Source organism: Antrostomus carolinensis, unplaced genomic scaffold (genome assembly GCF_000700745.2).
Source record: "Antrostomus carolinensis isolate BGI_N321 unplaced genomic scaffold, ASM70074v2 scaffold45040, whole genome shotgun sequence".
Lineage (NCBI taxonomy): Eukaryota > Metazoa > Chordata > Aves > Caprimulgiformes > Caprimulgidae > Antrostomus > Antrostomus carolinensis.
In genome coordinates this window covers 39,296-57,313 of record NW_010290056.1, presented here as the reverse complement: position 1 = coordinate 57,313, position 18,018 = coordinate 39,296, and the positions used below count along the sequence as shown (strand labels likewise).

The 18,018-nt window shown below is 39.6% G+C and overlaps 1 protein-coding gene across 1 annotated transcript; it reads left to right on the top strand.

The window, feature by feature from the left end:
* The first annotated feature begins 8,322 nt into the window (after positions 1-8,322).
* On the top strand, positions 8,323-10,541 carry LOC104528222 (dual specificity tyrosine-phosphorylation-regulated kinase 2-like). Its single transcript, XM_010172163.2, is given in 2 exon segments — positions 8,323-8,380; positions 8,383-10,541. Coding segments are annotated over 2 exon segments (1,572 nt in total). The 5' UTR covers positions 8,323-8,337; the 3' UTR covers positions 9,912-10,541.
* The last annotated feature ends 7,477 nt before the right edge of the window (positions 10,542-18,018 follow it).

The window sequence follows — 18,018 nt, the reverse complement described above, 5'->3', positions numbered from 1 at the left end:
GAAGGGCCGTCCAGCCGCCGCTCTCCTTTCGCCGGGTGACCCCCGCGGCGGGATCGAGCCCTGACAGGCACCCGGGGGCGGGAGAGGACAGGGCCGCGCCGCCGCGGGCCATTCCTCCCGCCTAACGAGTGCTTGGTGCTTAAGCAAAGACCATTTAATTTCTGCAGACTGCGGGTTTGTTGTGAGGCTGAGACCCTGCGACTGCACTGAGAAGCAGCTTTCTTCGTCCTCCTCCCCAACCCCCCTTCTGTCTGGTTTTGTGTCTCAGTTTCAGTGACAAATTCGGTCGTGCACACTCGCACAGAGTAGCTGTTCTGGTAAATGCATTTTTTGAGATGACATTATTTTGGCAGTGAGGTTAGTCGCTGTGATTAAAGGGTCGCATGAACTGTGGTGAAAAATGAAGGCTTCTCTCCCCTGTATGTCGTACTGTCTCAGGCCAATAGCTGTCTGCCCTAGAAATGGCTATCACTCTGCTTGGGGACAATGATTGGATGAATCCCAATTTATTGCTGCAGTAGTTTACCTAAAGAAATAAGCACTGTTGGCATGAAAAGGATGTTATTTTCCAGTTCTGTGATATCTCACATTATCTCCCATGCCTAGTTAATCTACTAGGAATGAAACTTCCCAAGTATGGCACTATATATGGTTGAGAGAGGGTATCTCTGTCCTGAAGGCCTGATAGGGTAGAGAGGGTTCCATAGGCTGTCATGTTAACGCTAAATTTCTGAAATTTTTATTGCATACATTTCCTTTTAAATTATGAAAGATTTCATACTGACCCTGAAAGGCATTGATGGCATACTTTTCTTAGAATTAATGAGTTCTTCATGGATGCTCACATACTATCTTTGTAAACATATGGCAGAGCTTTAAATGGTAATGTGATTATGGGCTAATGGAAGGTGAAACTATGCATTTAGATATTTGTGTTTCAGTGACTTTCTATGTAGCTTCAGGGGCAAAAGCATCTTACTGAAATCCATTTATGGAAAGAATTGGCTTAAATTATTTTTTTTTGTATATCTAGGGAAATCTCAAAAGGAATGATGAACATTCTGCATTTTCAAGGTGGAGCTGCATATGTGAGATCAACATCATTGTATATTTATGTAGCTAGGTTATATATCTGAATTGTTCATTAATATCAAAGGCCAATTTTTTCACATTCATATACCAATTAAGTGCTCTTTGATTTTAGATTTGGGACAGCAGCTTAATTTTTTATAAAAACAGAAAAGAAAGAACATAGTACAAACAGTCTAGACGCCCATCATGAAACTGCACATACAGATGGGCCCACGTGTAGCAGGGGCCCATATCTAACAGAGCCCAGACTTAATTTAGGATTTGTGAGAGCTTGATGGTCTAGCTGTGTATATGGGACTACTTATTAATTTTGTAAGTACAGAGCTTTGGTATTTTTATACGTAGATTTATGTGCATGTATGTGTAATATATATGGTGTCTGTGCATGTATACATATATATGAAGATGAAGCCTTTATGGAAGCATGCAGGGGCTGTTCAAGGATTACATTTCTGTGTTTCGAGTATTTTTATACATACATCGTGTATGTATGCGTATGTTTATATATAGCATATATGCATGTGTATATATACATAGAGATGAAATCCTTATGAAAGCACAAAGGGGTGATGAAGTATTATATTGCCATTTCACATCCCTCTAGATTTTGACTGTTGCAAACTCTGCCTTTCCTGTGTGATACAGAGCCTACTCTACAGTATTTATTTAGCCTTGGGTACTATTACAGAAATACCCGAGACTCCCTTTCTGAGTTTTGTAGGTAGTTATTTTGTGGTTGACTAACATAACTTTTTGTGGTAAAGATCAGATGTGACATCAGAATGCTGGATTTTAACCTTAAAAAAAAAAAAGGGCTGTATCTCTTGTGTGATCTTTCTATAAACTTCAGGCCTACTGACCTCAGCTGACACTGACTGATTGAAAATGTTGGTTTTTCATCCCACTACTTCCTCCAATCAGACCTATTTAAAATGGAACATCTTGATTTTCTTAAGCCATACTCCTTACTTGTGTTCATTTGCTTATCCTGTTTTCATCCCTGTTGTATCTATGTGACTTTTATAATGGCTAAAAATTGAAAGTATTTCTCTTTGTGTTTCAAACTTTCAGAATGTATAGTTTGTTGTGTCTGAACTTGCCAGCGTCTGGATGGAAACATATGTATTGTGTATGCACTAGTTGTGAAGAGAGACTGAGACTGAAGAGTTTTTTGTTCAAGCTAAAGAGTTTTTCTTTTCATTCAGACATAGAAAAAAATCCATTACCTGTCATATTTCTTGCAGCAGTGAGTTGTGTGATTTAGACTCTAGTGAAACTGTTCTCTCCTGCTCTCAAGTGAAGTTTACTTGTTTGGTAGACTATAATAGCATGGGAGAGCATGGGTAGAAGGGGGAAGATGCTGTTTTACACAGGCTTTTACACAGGGCAGAGGTTTTGGCTGCAGTCTGCAATCACAGCAACCTTTGTTGCTAAGCAGGCTGTTGCATATTGTACCAGGGAAAGGTATTGTTTATTAAAAAAAAAAAAAAAGTGGCTTAATCCTAGGCTTATTTGTATCTGCTTCCATCCCTGGCTGTCTTTTTGGCTCATGGTAGAAAACATGAAATCATTTACAACCCCTTGTCCTCTTAATTTTCCTCTCCAAAGTCATTGCTTTCTCTTTTGAAGCCTTAAGTTCTTGCCCTGACAATTGAAACCTTTTTCTGTTCACTCTCTCCTGTTTCATTATGGTGTTCTTACATCCACTTGACATGCTGCATTAGAGATTAACTTGCTTGCCTGCTGCTCTGCTTGTGTAAATCCCCACCCATCTGTGAGTTCCTCTCCCAGACTCTTGTCTCTGTCTTCTACCTACCTCCATCTCTGTTCGTTCTTGCTTGGCACGTATCCCTGCATTCTGCACTCTTCCTGTTTCTCTTGCAATAAAGCAGTCTTAATCTTTTTCTCCTCCTGTCTAGTACTGTAACAACAACCCATTTACAGTGCATGATTCAGTGCTCTCCCTCTTCAAGGCCTTTCTAAGATTTCCCTTTTTTCCCTACAGCAAACCTGTTTTATTTTGCCACCAGGGATGAATGTCTGTCCATATACTTTTGCATTGGTCAGTCAGGCTTAATCTTAAAAATTAAAAAAAACAAAACAAAACAGAAAAAAACCCCATTATAATGGAACAGAGATTCCTGGACTCTGTTAACATGAGGATCTAGTGGGTCACATGCTGCAAATTTTTATTGTGTGCAGCTGCTTTAAAGCAGATAGAAACAAAGAAAATACCTTCCTATTGTGGTGTTTTCATGTAATACATTGCCACAGAATGCTGTCACGTTTGAGTGGAAATAACTATACAGTCATGACCTGGACCTTGCTATATCTATATTTCTTTGGATGTTTCTTCTTCTACATAAAACTTATGTCTAAGGGGAATATGAAGCTATCTTAACTTTTAATGGGGGGGCTCTAAAATTTAGGCTCCAACAGTTGGTGACTCTATGAGGACTGCAGTAAGTATGGGCACATCTCTCAGATGTGTTTATACTTCAGCTTACTCAAAGGGTTCAATTTAATGTCCATTGTCTGTTATTTTTGGTTTCAACATGTGTTAATACATGCAGGGTGTCCTAGAAGTATTCAGACTCACTGCATCTGCATAGTCCTGACAGGAGGAAAAAATAGATGAATCAGTATCACTCTTGAGGCATGGTTCTGTCTGTGGAAATGTTTGCTATATAAAGTCAAAGTTAACTTTTAAAAAATAAGCTTATATGGACCAGATATGACAGCAGCAAAAAACCTAAATGGTGTATTTTTTCTACAGCTCTTGTTGAGCCACAGCTCTTTAGGATAAGGGCTTAGTCTTTTTCAGTGTATAAAACCCATAGTCATAATAAAACCATTAGAATAATCCTGCATTATTGTTACAGTAGTAATTAGCAGCTATTTTTGGTTCTGAACAGAGGAATGCTGTTGAATTCATTTATCAAGGAAAAAAAGGCCTTTTGTACATTTGCTCTGGCTGTAGTCAACAAAATAGGCAGTGAAGCATGCTGCACCTGATACCATATGCATGTTAGGCACAGTAGGGCTGAAACTGGCATGCCCAGAAATACTGTGAAGAAAGGGGCGTATAGTGTAGCATTTATTCTATAATTAAGTTAGTACTTTGGAAAACTATTTCTCATTTGTCCTCATCTATGCAAAGTAATAGCAGATAAAAACATCTTATTCCTGCGCAGTATTTCAGCAGGCCATCATGATTGCTTTATTATGAAGATTCATTTTATAAACCTTTCTAGAGTCTGATTGACATAAAAATCTTTCTTTATGGGTTTTTGCTCAAAATAAAATGATAATATATAGCTGTGTCTGTCTTGGATAGTTTTATAGGGTGCTAGTATCACACCTACCATATTACAAAGATGGCATATGGTAGAAACTACATCATGTCTTGGTGCTTTTGGAAGATATAACTGAGAAGAGGTATATGGTCCTGTGGTGTTCAGTCCTGTAGTCACAGTCTTGTAGAAGGTCTTGAAACAGACCATTGCACTGGCTGAGCATTATGGCAAAGGAATTGTCAATAGGATGGCCTTCTTGTTAGCAGGGTGGGCTCAGTTTTATGCTACTTCTATGTTGTTACAGGTCTGTAGTCTCTGTTCTGCTTCTGTCCCTAAACCCATTTGTGAAAACAAAGCAAAAAAACAAACCCCAAACACTCTCACCTCTCCGCAAAAAGTGGTGTGGGTGTTGGTTTGTTTTGTTTTGTTTTGCCTGGTGTCTCTACTTCAAAGGTTAAGTTTTAGGCATAGCCATGAACTTCCATAAATTGAGCAAACCAAAGTTAAAGCAAAATCGTAACAGGGAGGGAAAAAGAACTTGTAACATTTACTGGTTTGTAATGGATGTTGCCAGAAGATTCAGGAAGGTACATTCTTTGAGTTCAAGCTTACCTGTTACTTCAGTATGGTTTATGGAGAAACACGTACATCAGTAAGTTTTTGAAGATGTGCGCTATAAAGATAGATAAATCTTTGAAAGTGTGGATGGGTCTGAGTGCAGGCAGTAAAATATATAATAAGGAAGCTGCATAAGTGCATGCAGGTTGTCAGCTGTGTAGGTTGTTGGTTCTGGAATTTACAGACCTATCTGCAGAAGCAAAAGGAAGATGCATTCTAAACCTCTCAGGTTTATGGTTTCAGATGAAAGGCTGATGGAGCTTCTGTGTACCGTGAACAGTTTGGTGCTGGACTAATAAAGCTGTAGTCCTTTGTAGCTTCCCAAGCCCATTAATTGTGGTTCAGGGAACTTAGAGCATCACTGGTGAAGCCTGTGGAGCTTGTAAGCAGTGCAAGCCTGAACTTGACAGCAGTCTCAGGCACCCGGTAGCCAGAAGTAGATAGGCAGAGCAAAGGGCTGGTGAGAATACAACCCTCATCCAGGTTGGAAGTAGAAGAAGAGATGGTGATTCTTGTGCAGGCAATTCCCTGAGATGGGGAAAGTCCGTTTATCATTTTGACTTGTGGTTTTGATGTGTCTGATAGCTCTGAAACTCCTGTTGAGGTTTTAGACAGAAGAGCAAGCTCTCTTCTCCCCCCACAGCGCTTGGAATAGAGCCTGGGCTAATTTGATGTCTTCTCTTCCACAAAGAAAACCAGTGATACTGTCTGCATCTGTATTTGCATTCCCAAGCAGCAGCTGACTGAAACTGGCAAAACAGGTCACTTTGGACTTGGGGTGAAGCTGGGATAATGCTGGTGTTTTCATTCTGCTGCTTGGAAAAAAAAAAAGCCAACCTGTGAGCAGCAAGAGAAACTATGAGGCTGCCCGAAGGTGCAGGAAGCAGAGCTACATGATTTACACTTTAGAATGTGTTTGCAAGCATGCTTTTAGGAAAAAGAACTCTTTATTCCCTGTTGAGAGTGGGTTTGGGTTTTTTCCAAGCCCTGATACAAAGCAAATAACTGAAGTTTGAAGAATTCCCCAGTACATCTACTGAAGCAGGCAGTGCTTAGGAAGGGCAGAAAATAGTGAACTCTGAAAACAGGTGGTTCAAGTGAAAAAAAAAAATCAAGATGTGAACTGTGGCAATGGGTACTTGAGTAAAAAAATTCAAAGACGTTTTTTTCTCCTGTGCTCCTCATTGTCTGTACATTAGTATTGTCTGCTCCTGATTTGTCCAGATATGTTCTGCTTTGTTGTTCAACCAGTGCTGCAGAACAGAGGTTTGTACGTGGAATTTCCGAGCTTGAGTTCTTGTATTCTGTACCGTTACTCTGCTGCTTCACTGCGCATTTCTCACTTAAGCACTTTTGCAACACTCTATGTGCTGAACCTCTGACACAGCTTACAAACTAGATCTGGTTCTTCTGAGATGCGTCACTAGCAGCTCTTGGGGACAAATTTTCTTCTTTTCAGTAACTGCTGTTTATATAGAGGATCAGGGCAACCTTCATGAAACTGCTACTGCAGTTCACTTCAAACTTGACCTGAAGGAAGTCCCCTTGATAATTTAACTCCTGGTACTTTCGAGACATCAAACTAGGAAGGGAAGTTGATTGTGCTTAAATGTTACCACTGTCATTGCTCTGAATTGCAATTGTGTGGTAAAGCTTTCTTATGATATTGATCAAATTTGATAGCGTGAGCCCAAATTGCTCTGCAAATAAACATACACAGTCAAACTGCAGTGACAAAATAAAATGGACCAGTTATTCAACCTGAGTCAAAATGGAATCAGAAGAGCTGTGAACTCAGCAGAAGCAGTCCTTGAAAGCTTTTGTTCTTATGTTCCGTGAGTTTCAGAGCTGCAAATTTCAAAATGTTATCGAAAGGTGAAGTGTCCAGCTGGCTACTCCTTGGGAACAAGTTACTGAATTTACAAAAACATGTTTCTGCTGTATCAGATGGATACCTTAACAGAAGCACAAACTATGCTAGAGTCCGCATTGCACGTCCTGGTTTTCTCATTAGGAAGCACTTTTACGGTTGCAGCACAGATTTCATTGCCTCATATCACAGCACACAACTGTCATTTTCTGATTTCATTTCAGCAACCTTAAGCGAACAGGGAATCTGTTTTCCTTAGCTGCCTAGAAAAAGTGAGATTCAGATTAAAAGCGCTCTCAACCCTGACGCGATCATCTGTCTGACAGTATCAGTGAACTTTTGGTTCGTAATTTGGCATACATATTATGACTGGTGAATCAGCTGGAGAGACAGCAGGGGAATTCTTCCCACGTTTGTATAAGACCAGGCAGAAGACAAACTAATTATCCTCTACTTCAGAGCGAATGAGGAATTCTAAGGACAGCTATTTTAGTAGCAAGTGTATGCTTTCAAATTTCTATTTTTTTACTTAAAAATAACAGGTTTTGAGCAATATTTTCACACCGAAGTACCTCCAGTGTTTCTTTGCTTTAAAATGCTCAGTGCTGCTGTTTTTACCCTTGTGAAAACTCTAAAGAACAAAGGTAATTTCTAAAATCAACTAATCCTTTCTTCCATTCCTTTAAAATACAGTTACTTGTATGTTCTTCAAGGCAAAGATTTTCTTCTCATTCAAGTGTGTGTCTTGGTTAAGAGTTACTATAAGACTGGTTTGTGAAAGTGCTAAAGGATATACTTATGCTTCATTGATCTGAATGCTGTGCTGAACAGTGACTGTCTCAGTTGCAAACAGTGAATGGTATCTCTCGAACTTCAGAAATGTGCAGGCTCTTTTCCTCTTTGTGCATGTCACAGCATATTTCTTATTGCTTAAAATTGTATCTGGAGCTTTTGTTATACAGCAAATTTAGGAACAAGTTAAAATCTTGATTTCTGAGAACAGGTGACTAGGCCAGCCTTAGCCATATGAGTTCTAGAAGGGATTATGTATTGGTCTCCAACATCAATGAAACTGCTGTGTTCTGTGAAGTCTAATTTAATGTCCTCAAGGATACTTCTTGATGTTACAGGACTGTTGCCTTGAAGATTACTTGGAGGAATTGTTAACTTATCATGGTAGCACATCTGTGATTGCCTTGTTGCAAACCTTTTAGAGTAATGAAAGTGGCATTTGAGAAACAAAGATCTGGAAAACTTAATAGCATCTAGCAGTATCACAGTATATATGCTGTATTTTTTAGATTATCTGTAGATAACTGACTTCTAAGAAAATACTTAGTTTTGAGGTGATTTAGGCAGGATGGTGTCTTGCAGAATAAATGGTGAAGCATATAGTTCATGCTTTTCTTGTTAACTGAGTATGTATCTTTTCAATTTTAGGTTGGAGGCAGTAAGCACACAATGAATGAGCACCTCCATGTTGGTAGCCATGGACAAATACAGGTTCTTTTGAAGATAATAGTAACAAGAGGACGGTTCTGACGACACAGCCAAACGGACTTACAACGCTAGGCAAATCTGGATTGCCCGTGGTTCAGGACAGACAGTCAGAGGGTGCTCACAGACGACAAGGGAGCTCCAGCTCTTTAAAATCTACAGATGGAACAGGGAAGGTGAAAGCCTCTGTTATGACACCAGAGCAGGCAATGAAGCAATACATGCAAAAATTAACAGCTTTTGAGCATCATGAGATTTTTAGCTACCCTGAAACATACTTTGTGGGTCCAAACGCAAAGAAGCGGCAAGGTGTCATTGGTGGTTCCAACAATTGCGGTTATGATGATGACCAAGGGTCTTATATACAAGTACCCCATGATCATATTGCATACAGGTATGAAGTTCTGAAAGTTATAGGGAAAGGAAGCTTTGGGCAGGTGGTGAAGGCCTACGATCACAAAATGCATCAACATGTGGCACTAAAAATGGTGAGAAATGAAAAACGTTTCCACCGCCAAGCTGCTGAAGAAATTAAGATCCTGGAGCATCTCCGGAAACAAGATAAGGATAACAACATGAATGTTATTCACATGTTGGAAAACTTCACGTTCCGCAGCCATATCTGCATGACGTTTGAATTGCTGAGCATGAACCTGTATGAATTAATAAAGAAAAACAAGTTTCAGGGCTTTAGCCTGCCTTTGGTCCGCAAGTTTGCCCACTCAATTTTACAGTGCTTGGATGCTTTGCACAAGAACAGAATCATTCACTGTGACCTTAAACCTGAGAACATTCTGTTGAAGCAACAGGGTAGAAGTGGTATTAAAGTGATTGATTTTGGCTCAAGTTGTTATGAGCATCAGCGTGTCTACACTTACATTCAGTCACGTTTTTATCGTGCACCTGAAGTCATCCTTGGTGCTCGTTATGGAATGCCCATAGATATGTGGAGCTTGGGCTGTATTTTAGCAGAGCTTCTCACCGGTTATCCACTTTTACCTGGAGAAGATGAAGGAGACCAGCTGGCTTGTATGATTGAACTATTGGGCATGCCTCCTCCAAAACTCTTAGATTCTTCCAAGCGAGCCAAGAACTTTGTGAGCTCTAAGGGTTATCCGCGCTATTGCAGCATTACAACCTTGTCAGATGGCTCTGTGATACTTAATGGTGGACGCTCTCGGAGGGGAAAACTTCGTGGCCCACCAGAGAGCAGAGAATGGAGTAATGCGTTAAAGGGATGTGATGATCCCCTGTTCCTTGACTTCTTAAAACAGTGTTTAGAATGGGATCCTGCTCTCCGTATGACACCCAGCCAGGCTTTGCGGCATCCCTGGCTAAGGAGACGGTTGCCAAAGCCTCCAACTGGGGAAAAGGCCTCGGCGAAGAGAATTACAGAGGGCACTGGTGCTATAACGTCGATTTCCAAGTTACCTCCGACTTCAAGCTCAGCTTCAAAACTGAGGACTAATTTGGCACAGATGACGGATGCCAATGGGAATATTCAGCAAAGAACAGTGTTGCCAAAACTCGTTAGCTAAGTTTGAAAAACCCAATGCTGTTAATATGAGAAATACAATGTGGCTGAGCCTTATCTGTATGAAAAAGTAGCTCAGATACACATTTTTATTTGCTTAATAACTTTATTCATTTGTATCTTTCAGCACTCATTTTAAATGTAAGAAGTGTTGATTTTGTTTTTATAAAAACACGGGGACAATGCTTTAAGTTTTTATATGTATTTTTTAAAATGTTTGTCTTCTACAGTACAAATAGCCTTACTGTAACTAGTGTGACACAGTAATAAACATCAGTGGCAGGCCACTGGTTCCAACCTGACTGTCATGCATTGCAGCGTGGTGTCAAAGGTATTAACCTTCCTGTTCCGTGGTTCATGTTAGGTTTCACCTGGGGTAAATCTGTAAGACTCTACCTTATGGATTTTATTGCTATGAGTCTTGATTCTGCAAACACTCACACCTATGCCTGACTGGACTCCAGGGAGAATACTCAGAGAAATACAGTTCTTTTACAAGTTTACAAATTACCTATAAACTTGTAATTTGACATGGAGCCATAGCATGTTACATTGTCATTTTCTGTATGGGAGCCCAGAGAAAGTAGTGATATCACTAACGATACAGTCACCTCCTATGGAATGCTTTCTCTATTCAAAAGTAATGTCTTTATTAAAATGAGCATTTAAATATAAAGCAAAAAATAAGAACTTCCAGGGCTAAAATGACTCTCTCACCTTGCATGCTATGTGGTAGAGTGAGAGGAACAGGCAGTCTCAAAAAGATTGAAGATAGAACTATGTCTGTTCCTCCAAATCTGAAAGTGACTGATGAGTTGGTAAAGAAAAATGTTCTGGGCTTCATTTTGGGTATATATAACACTGAGCATTCACACTGGGCTTCTCTCTTTTTCCTTTTTTTTTTTTTTCCCCCTCTCCTGTTTTTTTCTTTTCTAATGTGCAGCTTGGTCTCCCTAAGTCACATAGGCAGAAGTGCTCATTCTCTCAGTTTTATACTGTAACTTCCAGACTGTTATGCTACATGGATTTCACAGGTTGTTTTTATTTCTTATGACAATGTTTATCTGAGTGACTGTGACCTCTGGTACATTTACACTTCAGACCAAATCTGCATGTAGGGGCAAACACTGTTACTACATTTCTTCTGTAGAAAAGTACTTCACCTTAGACAGCATAACTGTAGATGGAAAGATCCCCAGTGGAAAACTTTTAAGTTGTCAGATGCCATCCTAGATACTTTCTAATAAGGGAGAATCATCAAAGGAAAGTTAATTGGTTGGAATTTGATTTAATCTTTGGCATTTGTAGCTGAAAATTCCTTTGAAGGAACAGTTAGAGATATGTGTAGATTTGTTCGCGTGTGTGTGCTAATGCTTGTTTTCCTTTTTTGCTTTGAGTTGCATTCATGGCAGAAAGATGGTCTTTACTGAGGAATAATATCTATGAGAGAAATATTCACACTTTGTAGCATGTTTTCAATAGGAACAGTCTGAAATCTAAGATCAGTATTTCATCACGTACAATGGCTGTGGTCTACATTGGATGTATAAAACATGAAAAGGGAATTTTAAACAAAGTAGAACACAATCTAGAAGGTTTATGGATGTTAGAACAAGACATACTAGAACAGATTGCATTAAACCTCAATGACTTTACTATAAGCAACATTTATATGCACAGATTTTGCTGACTTACTTGTACAAATTATGAAAAATACTTAAAGCATGGTCCCCTGAGAGGCCAAGAAAGTTTCCGGTTAAGTTCTCCTTCATATTCATTAATTTACCACTTCCAGCTTAATCGTTTTTTTGGTTGGTTGGTTGGTTTATTTTTAATTTAATGTAAGACTAGGGGAGGGATATCAATACAAAATGACAGAATTCTCAGGAAACATACCACTTAACTTGTTGCCAAAAAGTCGACACCTGAAGAAGCTCCAAAAATAATTTTTGAGTGAAGATGGTATTTGTTGATTGATAACTAAAAATTAAAGCATCAGTCAACCATTTTTCTTACTTTTTTTTTTTAAAAGGATTGTTTCCTGCCTCTAGTCAAATTAAATTATTTAGTGTTAAATGTTCACAACTTTATACAATGTGTGTAAGTGCAATATGTAAACATGTATGAAATCATGTTAAAAATTAAATATAGTAATACAGCTAAGAAAAGTGGCTTTTGGAATATGAATATCCGGTAAGTTATGGTCAGTAAATTCTAAGTCTGGAAAAGAGATATATTAATTTTCATATAAAATTAACTAACTCTCACGACTGTGGGTATACAATGCTGTGTATTTTTCTACAGTAACTGGGAATCTTTACTTCCTCCAGCCCCTGCTTGGCTTTACCGCTCCTTTCTATCTTAACTCTTCCACAGAAGTTAAGAAATAGGGATGCTTATGTTAGGGGTGGAAGAAGAACCACCTCCCTTAATATATTTTAAAGATAATATTGATACTTATTCCTGCCTATCATGGCAGTTTAAGTGAAAGCATTCATAATGTTCATGGGTCATTAATGGGCTAAAACCACTAAATTTTCTTTTTCATGTAACCAGTTCTTAATGCCAAGAATGCATTTGTGATCCACCTTCTTCATAAATGCTACCGGAAACTTTAAGGCCAAAATGTAGTGTGCAGAGCTATTTTTTTAACCCAGATACAGTGGAACTTCCTCTATGCTAAAGGAGCAGCTACATCAAGGTTTTTAAGGTTTTTAAGTGATGTAGCTACTTTTTATTGTAGCTTATTTATACCTGTAAAAAAGGGGGGCGGGGGGGGAGGACATTGCCTCTTGCTTTGATGTGATTTTATTCTAAGGGCTCTGATAATTAGGCTGATAGAAGCTGGCTTGGAAACAGTGCTTAGTCTCACATGTTACCATTGTCTAGGGATGTCTGAGCTATTTTCAGATTAGTAATAGCACAGTGTTGTCTTGTCTTTGGTTGCAGTCTCACTTGGCTCAGTTTCTTGCACCACTGGAGTGTTCATTACCACTTAAGTGTATTGGGACAACAGAATGATGCAAGATGTGTAGATTAACAGTAGAGGATGGATTGTGCCCTTGGTGTTAACAATGTGCCTTTTGTTACAAATGCCGTGTTGTAGGGTGTGCATCTTGGCCTCTTTAACCCTTTGAATACTGGATAGTAGGGATGAAATCTATTTTTAAGTGCTATATCTGTCTTAAAACAACCTGTAGATGATCGAGGCCTTAACAGAAACAATAAGGCAATCACACTGCTAGCTGGGGTGGAGAGGACACTCTGTTCTTTTAGTATGTCTCATTAAGGGGTTAAAGATGACCCTTCCTCCTTGGTTGTACTTTAACATCAAATTGATTTTTTAAAAATTCTGTTATGGTGACACTAGACAGAAATCAACTGTATTTGTAAAAATTTACCTCAAACTCTTTAGTTTTATAGTGTGATTTAATCCAGGGCATTTGGTATGAACCAAAGTGCATTCCTTTTATATGTGCCTGGCTCTTATAAAGGTGGCCAGGGATTTTTACAATTTGGGTGCAAGGCACTTAAGCCACTTTTAACTTGGTGGGTGGTTTGGAGTTATAAATGACTTCATGGGAATGTTGAAAACACTTTAGACATAAGTAGCATCGGGCAATATTGGAATCTTTAGGAAAGGGTGTGCATTATTTAATGCTCTCCATTTATTTAGTATTTTTTTTCCATCAATAATATTTGTGATAAGTACAAAAAGAACTCTTTTTCCAGTCAGCAAAGATTAGAATATTGCCCAGTTTAATGCTATGGTAGCATTTAAATAAAATAACATTTGTGAATTATTGTTTCTAGGGGCTTGTACATCTCTGCTACAAATTGTAATTACTCAGTTCAACTGCTACAATTACGTCTAAGCAGTAGCTTGGGTTTTTATTGGGCAATGACTTAGACACGTGACTGTAATATGCTGCAACTGTGTGTACTGAAAACGTGAAAAACGATTGAATGTGGACTGTGTATATATGTATGTATAATTTTCTGTGAGATGCTGCTGTTGCCACTTAACATTAAAGATGTTGTAGTGGGTTTTAATCCTAGTGGCCAGTTTTATGATCCTGTATGTATTGTACAGCTGATGACAGGAGTTAAGACTGTTCTAGTGAATATTTGTTACATTTTATTGTTGTGGCCAGAGATCATTTCAGAATAAAATTTAATGTCCTACTTTACTTCTCTCCACTGTAGTTTGGGTTTTTTTCTGGTCATAAGGAGAGTCCTTGGAGTGCTGGCATTTATTAAACATGGAAAGGCCTTCTCCTGGCCTGCTAAAGTCAGTGCCAGCAGTGCCTCTGTCTCCCAGCATGCTTACTGGTATCTGTATGTAGTAATTGCCCATTGCTGGAGGATGACTTTGCTGCTGCTTTATGTGTCATGACAGCCTTGAATATTGCCCAAAGGCTGGTTTTGCCCTGAGGTTTCTAAAGTTTTTTTAGGACTTGGAAAATATTTTGTATTTTTATTTGCCCCATACTTTAGAGCAAAACATCTTTGGCAGGGATTTTGCCTGCATGGGTATTTTAGGTTTTTTTTTAACTATTTCAGAGATTCTAAAAGTAACAATAGATCTGATTTTATAAGAAATATTTGATTGGGAAAGATGCCGTGTGTATGCTTTTTCTCAAAACTACTTTAAAAAAGCCCACATTTCTGCACTGATTTTTGAGTCAGACTGACTTTTCAGGACTTGTCAGACTTCATAGGGTCCCAAGATAATGAACATGTACTACACAAAGCTGGTAGGCTAGACTGAGCTAAATTCTGTTCACATATAAATGCAGAGTAATTTGTTTAGTGAAGTTTCTCGTGGGTAACTGGCCACATTCTTTTGGTAATGGCAATGTACACCTAAAGCAGTTTCACTGAAAAGCCTTCTGATTCAGATTAGCACAGGCTGAAATCAAGGGACTTTAACTGCACTTTCGTGTCTCCTTTTCAGCATAATTGGGAGATGCCAGAGCACAAAAACCATCAAGATTAAATATACATAAGCACAGTTTACATGCCCAAAGAACAACAAGCCAAAAATTACGTCTTTGTGGATTAAAACCTATTTGTTAGTTACTGTGTTCTTCTGAGGACAAAGGTCTTTTATTTCTTTAGTTATTTTAGCTTTTTCTATGGATTTCTTTTCCTTCTAATCTGTCTCTTGTCCTCTCTTCCAGCCACCTATCCCTCTTGCCAGCACTTGTACACTTCTGTCACATCTGTTTTTTTCATTTGAGGAAGGGTAGGGGCCATCTCTCCTGCTTTCAGTTGTCTGGAAGTTGGGTTTTGGCCTGTGCCATTTGCTGAGATTCCCAGTAGTTGGTGGGGAAAACTGCGTTGCCCTCTGCCAGCGCTGCTCCCTCCCTGGTCTGTAACAGAGCTCACATCCCTGTCTAAAATGGGACCCTCAGAATCCCACCCTGAATGATGGGCTGTAGTTGCTATTGTCTCCACAGTACTTCCTTTGGCTGTCAGCTGTGCATCTCTTGGGGTTTTTTTTACAGCAAACTAAAGAATGTGAGAAGTGTAATTATGATCAGGTTCCTCACTTCTAGGTGCTGCTGCTTTTCTTAAAAATACCATCTTGTCCCACATTTTTTAAGATCTGTTTATGGAAAGATCCAGCATGGATTATACTCTTCCTGAGAACTTGAGAAATGAAAAAGCAGCTAAATATGAAGGGAAGTAACTGTGTAGGGCTGTCTATGGCCAGGAGGTGGTATTTAGAGGGTAAAAAGATGCCTGTAAGACAAATAGGGCCAAGTTTGAGGTAAGCATGATCTCTCCTGGGTTCAGTGAAAGTGCAAGAATTTTGGCAATATCAAGTTGAGATTGAGAAAGACTTAAATGCATCTCAGTGTCTGAAAACCATTGATAACCTATTATTTCAGTGGAAAAATATCTTTCTTTGAGAGCTTGTCATTTTAAACTCTATACTAATAATTAAAGGGTAACATTAAGGGGTCTTTTCTATAGCTAGAACTTTAAAAACATTATTATACATTTCTTTAAAAAATGTGATTTATAATGCTATTGTATTGCTAGCATAGTCTTGTGTTTTATATTTTAATGTTCCTGAGAGGGGGAACGTTCCTTGTCTTTGTCTTGAGTACATGATACTAGAAGTCTCCCAGCTATCAGATACGCTATAACAGAGTAGAAGTGGCCTTAAAGGAACTGGCTTCTGTTCCTTCACAGAAATCCTCTGTGACTCTTTGAACTGGGATTTCTCTGTGTCATTTTCCCTATTTGGTTTTGTCTGTTATTTGTTTGGTTTTGTTCATTTGTTTGTTTTTTCAAGAAGCCTCTGGCTGTGGTGAGTCTTGGATCTCTGTTGACTATCAAGCACTCTGGGATAGGGAGTACTGTAAAAATAAGTTTCTTTAGCTTTTTCTTAACAATAAACAGAAAGTCTAACATAGTACTAAACTTCAAAGACACAGAATGCACATTCACTTCCAGCTGCTGGATTTCAGTCTCCACACCCACTGTTAACCTTGTTCTTTAACTTATGCATGAAGTTCAGCAGAAATGCCAAGTACTGCAGAATGAAATAGCTTGTGTCGATCACTTTGAGAGGGAAAATGAAACTACAAAAGACCTTTTTGGAGAAAGTTTGGGATATAGCTGGAGTTAGGGAGAGGTTCTGCTGAGAAGTTCCTGGGCTGTGAGCTCTACATAACACCCTGGGAGGTGGCAAACACAGCGTTCCTGCTAACAGTGGAAACTGTTTTCCCTTTTTTATAGACTATGTTTTTATTTCTTTGCTTTGCTTTAGTTATCTGCAAGCTGGGCATGACTATGCATACCTTACGTACCTAAATACACTGTCCGGAGTAGCTGCAAACAGTGAAGTATTACTTTATAACTAACAGTGCTGCTGGGAAAACCAGAAGTTCTCATTCAGGGGCCGTCTGACCTGACAGTGACCTACCTGTGCATAGCACCCACAGATTCCATATAAGACTGTCTAAATGCAAAGCATTGCGAAATAGAGATGCAGTGAAATATTAAACCTTGATTAAACATCATGTGTGAGAGACGTGTCCACCAAGCAGAAAAGCAATTGACAATAGTTTTATAAGGACTCAGTTTTCAGGTATAGTATTGATTTATTTAATAACCTCTTTAATTTAATAAAAATGATCTGAATGGATCATTCTTTGTACCCTCAGGAAGCCAGAAGTGCTGGAAGCTCAGGAGGAGCATCAGCCACACAAGAGAGCCACGGGCACTGCCATCTGTGTGTAGGGCAGGCAGGGCCACTAGTCCAGAGCTGTCCCGGGCAAAGCTGTCTCTGCACAGACCTTTGGAAAGGTCTTCCAAATTTTGGAAGTGTCACAGTTGGAAGTGCCTGGGATGTTTAGAAATCAATCCTGAATGGGGGGGGCGGGGGAACAAACAAAAAACCCCCAGCATTACTAAGGAGAAACCAAACATCCCAACACAAGAGAGACATGGACATGTTAGAACAAGTCCAGAGGAGGCCACAAGGATGATCTGAGGGCTGGAGCACCTCTCCTATGAGGACAGGCTGAGGGAGTTGGGGCTGTTCACCCTGGAGAAGAGAAGGCTTTGGGGAGATCTTATAGCGGCCTTCCAATACCTGAAGGGGGCCTACAAGAAAGCTGGGGAGGGACTTTTCATAAGGGCAGTTAATGACAGAACAAGGGGAAATGGCTTTAAGCTGAAAGAGGGTAGATTTAGATTGGATATCAGGAAGAAGTTCTTCACTGTGAGGGTGGTCAGACACTGGCCCAGGTTGCCCAAGGAAGCTGTGGATGCCCCCTCCCTGGAAGTGTTTAAGGACAGGATGGATGGGACTGGTCTAGTGGAAGGTGTCCCGGCTGATGGCAGGGGGGGTTGGAACTAGATGATCTTTGAGGTCCCTTCCAACCCAAACCATTCTGTGATTCTATGATTAGTGTATGAACAGCACTGCATGGTAGCAACGGGATACAGTGCTGCTATTTGCCTGGGTGTCAGCCCTGTGAGCTGTTCTGCCCCGCTGGACCTGCTCCTCCACAGACATCTCCCAGGCCTGCCGACACCCATCTGCCCACCATGCTGGGGTGGACTGGCAGGCCTCATAGTTGCCGAGCTAG